Raw genomic sequence first — 8898 nt, forward strand, 5'->3', positions numbered from 1 at the left:
TCATGTATCAAAACACCTCAGTCAAATATCACCCAGAGTGCCACAGACACTAAATACCAATTTGGAAATAAGAAATTAAAGTCTTCTTCCCTGCCAAGTAATCGTCAAATAAGAAACCAGTTTACGATCATTCGCGCCCAATGACAAGATGGCGGAAGAAGTACACGATTGTTTACTTAACTAATAAAAAGTTAACAAAAAGCAAATGTAGGAAGAATCTTGTAATGCTGCTACTTTTAGCCTATGGGACCTTCAGATCGTGCAACCTTATCGTCTCTTGTATTAAAGTGGATTCCTCTACATTAATTTCAGCGAGTGTGCCGTATTCATGGGGTTAACAAAAAGGCTGCATGGGCCTCTGCTTTTGATGGGCTCCTAGTATGAAGTCTAGTTAGTTTCAGGATAATGCGGCAATGCCCACGGATAAAATACTTGGACAATGATGCTGCAAATTCTTCAACCTAGTGGGCAATAAATTCAGTGAGGGAGACCAGAGTTCTAGGACGGCATAGTGGACCCTCTTACTGGTTATGGTAATAATAAGTAAGGGGTGTTGTAAACAATATGCTAAAGGCCTGATGGTACGCTTCATGCCTCTGCCTCCAGCAGATGCCTTCCTGTAGCAAGTTCCTCCTTTACCGGGTGCAAGTGTCCGCACTGCTTTCACTACTGACATTTCTGCGGCGGAAGGAAGCACTGCCGCCGCATAAAGGAGACACATGAGTCTCTTGAGGGTCTCACATCTACTTTCCATAATAAATCCAGAGGCCAAGAACCTTTCATTCATCTGCATCGAGACCTCTCCCGTCTCGTTAACATCTCGTGACAGCGGTCTTAGCTCTACAGGTATCACTGAAGAACGGGGCATGGCTCTACGGTGGATCCCCGTTGTGAACCTCACAGTGATGGTACAAGCATAGCTAGCAATGTACTTGTTAATCCAGCATTTGTATGATGAGTTCGATCCGGTAGATTTTCAAACACAGATGGCATTATCAGCCTCCTTCACGAATTGTTCTCCATTGCTGGTTGTCCGATGTCACCGGATGATGTACCGATATCAGCAGAACAGCACAAGAACAGAAAACTTGTAGAATACAAGGCTTTGCAAATAGATAAGAACTTTATCCTATCTATTTTTCTACATCTTATTTTTATAACACCTCTATGACAGATTATGGCTTTGAATCATATTTTTCATCTAATTTGTTACACTTTAGTTCCGTATATTTAAAGTTAAAATGAAACCTCTTAGTGCGCAATTATCCTAGTTGTAACAACAAATATTGTAAAACACGTTTTGTGATAGTGGCAGAATATTTTTTTGTTTTGCATTTTGCAGGTAAACTGTTCCGCTCCAGGGTGGTTTACTTGAACAGTTTGAAAAATAGATAAAAGATTAAAACAAATAGCACAACCTTATGGTACATCCTTGCCTACTTTGTTTTTGCAGGGTAACATGCAAATTCTTCGTGACTTTCAGTCATTTTGGGTGTGGCAGTTGAAATCAAGATTGGAGTATCTCCCAATGTGAAGCATAGTTCAAGTCGTTGAATACTACAATGTCTGTTCGCAGAAAAGTGATTCCAAGAATTTTTTGGGGGGTTTCAATGTCTTCCCAGAGAGAGATAATGGAGCCACTTGAAATCTCCCCAAGAATATGTATGAACTTGGGGTAGGCCCAAGTAGGCTAGGAATAAGGTGGCAGTTACTCATATAATGTTGAGATTACTTGAAATAGGTAGACATGAAATTGCTTCGGTCCTGCCCACAGTTTCACCTTCAATGAAGCCTACAGGGGAATGGTTCAACAGTGGAAGTTATGGTGCAATATCACATTTAAGGTGATAATGCACCTGTGTGGAAATGAATGAATTCTCTCAGGGAAATACACTGGGATTCCCTGAGAGAATAATTAGTTTTGGTGTAAATGTTTTCAGAGTTCTATAGCAGTAGGATATCTGCTATATTATTGATAACAGCACAAGCCCTGGCTGGACCTCCCAAACATGCTCTCCTTGGCCGAACCATCATTTACATCACGCTAGTTTATTTATAATGGTCCTTTGACTGATCAACGCCCTCTCATTGGTAAGACCAGCAGTAAAGTCTCATTAGTTTATCCATAACGGCTAATAAACATGCTATCATCAGTGGCCGAACTAGTAGTTATGGCCCTCTAATTAGCATGTAATGGTTGTTTGACTGATTAACACCCTTTCATTAGCCAAACTAATGTTATGGCTGTTTGACTAATTAAGATGCTCTCATTGACTGGACCAGCAGTTACTTCTCATTAGTTACCCATAACGGCCATTTGGCTAATTAACACTCATTAATTGAACCAACAGTTTACCTATAATGGCTGTTGTAGGTAAAAATGCACCTAGACTAATTATTTTTTCTATAGTTTTTGTTTGTTTCTGTTGCCTACCCCCATTTCCCCCTCAAAAAAATGCTGAAATAATGCACATGTTAGGGGATATGTTAGTTTTCAAAATCAGTCTTGCAGTGTTAAACCATATGGAATTACTGAATCAGCTATTGTAGTACAAGAAACAAAATTTTGTGAATAATGTACACTAAAGACTATCCTTTGGTGTACTTCAACTTTATTTTATTGTTATTGAAGGGGCGATATCAAGGTACAAAGTACCGAATCCATTGTAAATGATAAAAAAATAATAATTTCCATTTCAGAATTAGCATATAATTTACCAGTAATAGCCATTGTCGATAGCCATTCCTTGAAGGGAAATTGCTTTTCATGTACTGTAATGAATAGGCATGTCTCCAAAATTATTTCATAGTAGACTAAATCACTAAAGGCTCAGTGAGATGGGCAGCAGTCATATAAATCTCATTACTCATACAAAACATGTTGGCAGTCAGAGAGAGACACACAGAGAAGGGAAAATGTTTATTGTAAAGTAAAAAGTAAAATATAAGAATACCAAAGAGGGGAAGCAAAGAACCAGGTTAAGAAGAAAAAGGAATGCAAAAAAGAATAAAAGGGCAGACAGTTGCAAAAAGATAAACAGGGCATGTTACACATTGGGCAGGCAAAAAATATATGGATGAATATACATAAATGACAAAGATGTCTTTTATTATATCACTAATACTTTATTGCCTATTTTAGTTATATCTTCATTAATTCACTGCTATTTTCTTGTTTTAGCCATAAAATATGTCACCCACATACAGATAGGAAAAGAAGAACCATGTCAAAATTAATAAATTTAATTTCTAATAAAACAATTTGTACAAATATTTACAATATTCAGTATACAACATGAATTACCTTGACAGTGTCTGAAAAAAAACAACACCAAACCTGCTACTCCATACTGTATCCATTGTGTAAGATTTTACATGTAAGCACACACACTGTTCTGTAGAAATAGTGCAACATAAGCACCTAAAGATTTGAAATCAAACCTTACCTTGTTATTACAATCAGATTACCAATATAATCATAACAATTTCAGTTTTATCAAAGCACCATACCTTCATATCATTTAAGACCTCTGTTTGTCTATCTAAATTTTGGATTTCGGATGTAATTTTGCATCAAGGTGGAATTTCCCATGACGACCAATTCCATCAACAAATTTCTGTGCACCATGAACAGATTCCTGAAAAAAGGGGAATAAAGGTAAATGTATAATATGTTGGTTCAAGTAATTTTTCCTTTCTTTTCTCTTCCTATTTCAATAGCCATTAAAAAAATAGTAAAAGGATTTATACCACAAATTACACTAATAGTAAAGATACAGATGAACTTAACATGAAGAAGAAACATGTACAGATACACAGAAAACTATAATTAGAAGGAGTGTCGAAACATTCATTAACAAACAGAACCTTATGATATGAAAGGGTTAATATTTTGGGTTTCGAATTTGTCTTGTTCTAATGCATATCTCAAATAGTCAGTCCAGAATTCCTATGAATGATTTTATTCCAGTAAGGAATGGAATATGCCTTGTGATATTTAGATAAGCCACACAGTAGTTGGAAAATCTGGGATACCAACAATTTAGTAGTCTTAACAATCATATCTAAAAAAGTATCGTTGCTTGTGGTAGAATCTTTAGCATGATTTTCTAACGATACTTTAATGTGTAGTTGTACAATAAAATGAGAGAATAGCAAATGGAAAACAATTCAAACAAGATAAACAACAACAATCTGCACCTTCATAATCACAGGGATACCATTTTCATGTTCATATCTCAGGGCATCTTGCATGGAGCTGGCTGAAAATGTGGCATAGAGTGCAGATTGCCGGTCAGCTCTAAGACATTCCTGAGGAAACTTGACCAAGGACTGGGCAAGGTTGACTGCCTGACCCACGGCTGTAAAGGGAGTATAAAGTGAGTGAATGAGAGAGAGAGAGAGAGAAAGAGAGAGAGAGAGAGAGAGAGAGAGAGAGAGAGAGAGAGAGAGAGAGAGAGAGAGAGAGAGAGAGAGAGAGAGAGAGGGAGGGAGGGAGGGAGGGAGGGAGGGAGGGAGGGAGGGAGGGAGAGAGAGAGAGAGAGAGAGAGAGAGAGAGAGAGAGAGAGAGAGAGAGAGAGAGAGAGAGAGAGAGAGAGAGAGAGAGAGAGAGAGAGAGAGAGAGAGAGAGAGAGAGAATGTAAATGAGTGCGTTCAATCCCCTTTGATAAAATTAAGGGTGATCTAAGCGGGCTGTAGGGCAAAATGACATGTAATCAATCTTGTGATATCTGGATATATCTCCCTTGTGATGGTGACAGGAGAAAGAAATATATTGACCAAGAGTAAGTTTGAAGATATCTTGGCTTCTACTTCCCTTTTGATCTTACCTGCAGGAATTAATGACATTGAAAATTAATGCTGTCCCTCTGCAAAAGCCTATAAAGTGTGTATATTTCCCTGATAATGAAAATGATTTTTAAACCAATAATTGAAATTTAACACCTGCTTAGTAATCATTATTAACTATACCCAGGAAACAATGTTTAATTCATAAGTTTTTAGATGTTCAGTACAAAATATGCAATAATTCCATCTCCTATGGGCAAAAGCCACAATAGAAAAAAAAAACATACCTACATATATACATGCACAGCTTTCATCTACAGTCAACATTTGTAATATTTGTATCACACACAAAATCACATAGCATCTACTTCTAAATTAGAATACTGTCCTATTCAAAATCTAACCTGTTCTAAAATATATTTACCTCCAATTACAAAATGTTTTCTTCTCTACTAAACATACATCACTATTTTTACTCACAATGACCAAAAATCATGATTTTTACTTCTTCATATAGCTTTAAGCCAACAGTTTTACATTCCATGACAAAAAAATCACAAGAACTCACCAGTACCACATGCTACCAGACGATTGGCGAGACCCCAGTCCAGGGCTTCACTTCCCTTTATCGGTCTTCCAGTGAGGATGAGGTCCATTGCTCTCCCAAGCCCAACAATGGCCGGCAACCTGACTGTTCCTCCATCGATAAGAGGTACTCCAAATCTGTAAAGTTGGAGAAATAAATGTGAGAAATTTGATACAAAGAACTGACAATTTTTTTCAATTGCATTTTATCTTTTGTATATTGATCATAACTGAGAGACACATAATATTTTTCGCTAAACATATGTATAAATCTTTTAATGAAAATTTATTCTTTATCATGCCACAACTCAGAAATATGGATAACATTTCCAACAGATTTTGCCTGATGGGAGCACTACCAAAAAGTGTGTATGGGCCTTTGGTCTTATCTTGTGTTAGAAGTGAACATAACAGCTTTCTTACAAATAGAAACACACACACACACACACACACACACACACACACACACACACACACACACACACACACACACACACACACACACACACACACACACACACACACACACACACACACACACACAGACTTTTGTGACAATCATTTTAATTATTACCTTCTGCAAAATACTCCCATGACTGCTGTTTCTTCTACAACACGAAGATCACACCACAATGCAAGCTCTAAACCACCAGCTACAGCAAAACCTTCCACAGCTGCAATCACAGGCTTGCTTGTCTCATAGCGTGAAGGGCCCTGGAAGAAGTAACCTTTAAATTTTTCTTGCTTACCATACCTATCATATAATGGCTTCATTACTTTGTTATTAAGGAAGGTACTGTATATCCTAGCAGTTTTTATTTGTGCTTAGATAAAAAAGTAAGTAATATTATGCTTTACATACCTAAAATGAATAGACTGTATGTATAAATATATGAAGTGATTTTAATAACAGGTCACTTTAACATCAAGAGGAGTATGTAAAATGAGTTAATATATACAATTATAAAGACTGCTATTTTCCATCAAGAAAATAAGGAGAAAGAAGACTGCAATACAAAAACAGCTACAATATATAAGACTAAATAAATAGAAATGAAAAGTACATTATCCTAGCAATATGTAACATAACTTACCATTGGACCCTGACCATAGGAAGAAAGATGCACAGGTGGTTTTTTGCTAACTTCCTCCAGATCATAGCCAGCACAGAAGTTACCTCCTACACCATAAAGGACAGCTACTTTTGATGATTCATCTTTGTCAAAATCTTGAAAAGCTAAAAGAGAAATATTGGCTGAGTTAATAAACCCTTTAGAACTGTACAATATTCTCAGTGTAGTAAAGTAGACACTGTTTATTAAGTAAGTAAAATATTTGATGGAAGACCATAAAAACTTTATCAATTTTACCTAATTAAGTATCTACTTCAGTTGCAATTCCTAACTCTTTTTACTATATGTAAAAGTTTATACATCTTATAAAGAATCATATGTTTAGACTATTCATTACCTTCTTTTACCTATTCATGCATTTTATGTTATTTACTACTGAGTAACACATTTTACTTTCTCTACCTAGTGCTTGTCTTATATCTATCCCTCTTTCACATATACATCTTTTTACAATGATTACCTTGAAGAAGAGCAGTGGCAGCCGGACTGTTAATGCAGTTCCTCTTTTCTGGTCTGTTTATGCCAATTGTTGTTATTTCACCAATGTGATCGACTAAGACAAGATCTGGAAAATATGCATATAATCAGACCATTTCTAAATTAATCTGTATAAAAGATGAAAGAAATATGGGAAATGGGAAGAAAGTAGCAATCATTGACAATGGCATATTAGATATTTGACAGGTGTAAAAAATACTCATTAATATAACTAAATAACCAATGATAACTTTTAATATTGAACTCTTTCCTCTAGAACATATAAAAGCTATATTATATTCGAGACACTTGAAATTTGCTTGTAAGCTAATATCTAAACTATTGAGACATTGTTAAGGACAACCAACTTAATCATTATTATATTTCTGTTAATTTTACAGAATACCTTTGCATAACCAATTGTAATAGTTTTGGTATCAATGGATTGGAAATATGCCAGAGAACCCCCCAAACCCCCACATTCTTGGCCCCGACAACAGGGGAGGGCATCAAAGGTACCAGGAAGATTGCTGGGTAAAATGTGAAAAATATACACCGAATCAGTCACTATATTATCTGATACAGGAGGCTGTGCTCCCTGTGATCCCCCCCCTATTGGATGCTGCGCCCCCCCCCAGGCTTCACACAGGAAAATATAGAATCCTTCATGTATTCATGGAAGGAGAGAATGTCAGACAGACTTAGCATCAGGCACTCCAGCATGTCAGTTGGACTCTCTACCCTTCTGAAGATTCTTTGTTTTCCATTGCAGGGGGTTGGGGCGCCATCCCCCTGAAGGGTCACAGGAGGCTGTGCCCCTTGAGTTAGACAATATAGAGAATGATTCTGGATATAATACTCATATTCTATCCCGCAATTTCCCTGCTACCTTACATAATCTCCCCTGTTATCAGGACCAAGATTGTCGCGGCATAATTTCGATATATTTGGAGAGTAGAGAGTGAGAGTCCATCGATGCCAAAGTCGTCGTGAAGGTATTCTGTAAAATTATCATATTTCTTATTGCGATTGCTGTTGCCATTGCCACATGTAACTGTTATTTTTTCCTTATTAGATTTGATTTCTACATGAAATCTGGTCTTTATCACAATTAAAGTCTTTAAAATATCATTATTTAACGAGGCAAGACAACAAACACCATCTTCTATAAACAGCTAACCTCTATTTTCTGAAACATTCTCTATATTTGAAGACGTCATCCTCCTCCCAATTAGTTTAGGCCAAGAAAAGAAAGATAATCTGAGAGCAGACGAGGTGAACATTGTCAGCTGTTGTTTACCCTTGTATGTTTACTTCGGTTAACACGGGGTCACTAAATTGTTTTCTTTTTCACCTTTAATGGCTATCTTAACGTCTATTTTATTTATGGTGATAATTTTTGATTTTCGAGAAAAAAATTGGGTACATTGGAAAGTCAGTTTGTTTATATCTATTGGTCAAAATAATGACTGAGGGGATACACAGGTATCAACGTTCACATTCTTTACTGAATGTATTTGCTCTAAATCATTTTCATAAATCGTTTAAATCTCTTGAACGCATCTATAAAAATTATAAGAGTCCCAAAGTTTACCTTTTGATAACAAATACCCCGAAAATCATTTGTCCGGTAATCAAATTTGAAATAACGGCGTCGTCTGCTTGACAGGTTGACAGAACCTCAAACACAATGACTGTATTTAGTTCTCTTATCCTACAAATCGTTTAAAGTGTACCTGAATCCTACTTATTATTACTATTTTGCACCATGCACGGATTATAACACTACTGGCACTTAAAAAGGTAAGATTTAGATATTTATGTTATATTTTTTTCTCATATATAATGGTTATATCCTTTTGTGGCTGGATTTATTTACCAGTTTTCAAGTATTGCTTCAGTCCCCACATGGTTT

General features: G+C 36.3%; 1 protein-coding gene across 2 annotated transcripts; it reads right to left on the reverse strand.

Annotated features, from left to right (window-relative positions):
* Positions 1-3227: 3227 nt before the first annotated feature.
* Positions 3228-8321, reverse strand: LOC113800440 (enoyl-CoA hydratase EchA19). Of its 2 annotated transcripts, XM_027351210.2 has the most exons (8): positions 8164-8321; positions 6967-7071; positions 6468-6610; positions 5948-6087; positions 5357-5511; positions 4201-4361; positions 3511-3638; positions 3228-3395 (listed from the first exon to the last, which is right to left on the reverse strand). In XM_027351210.2, exons 1-7 carry the CDS (start codon positions 8264-8266, stop codon positions 3543-3545), a joined length of 903 nt encoding a protein of 300 aa, XP_027207011.2. In that variant the 5' UTR covers positions 8267-8321; the 3' UTR covers positions 3228-3395; positions 3511-3542. The 2 variants fall into 2 exon arrangements, with proteins under 2 accessions (XP_027207011.2, XP_027207010.2); XM_027351209.2 differs by having other exon boundaries at positions 3228-3638.
* Between the last annotated feature and the right edge of the window lie 577 nt (positions 8322-8898).

Source organism: Penaeus vannamei, chromosome 12 (assembly GCF_042767895.1).
Source record: "Penaeus vannamei isolate JL-2024 chromosome 12, ASM4276789v1, whole genome shotgun sequence".
Classification (NCBI taxonomy): domain Eukaryota; kingdom Metazoa; phylum Arthropoda; class Malacostraca; order Decapoda; family Penaeidae; genus Penaeus; species Penaeus vannamei.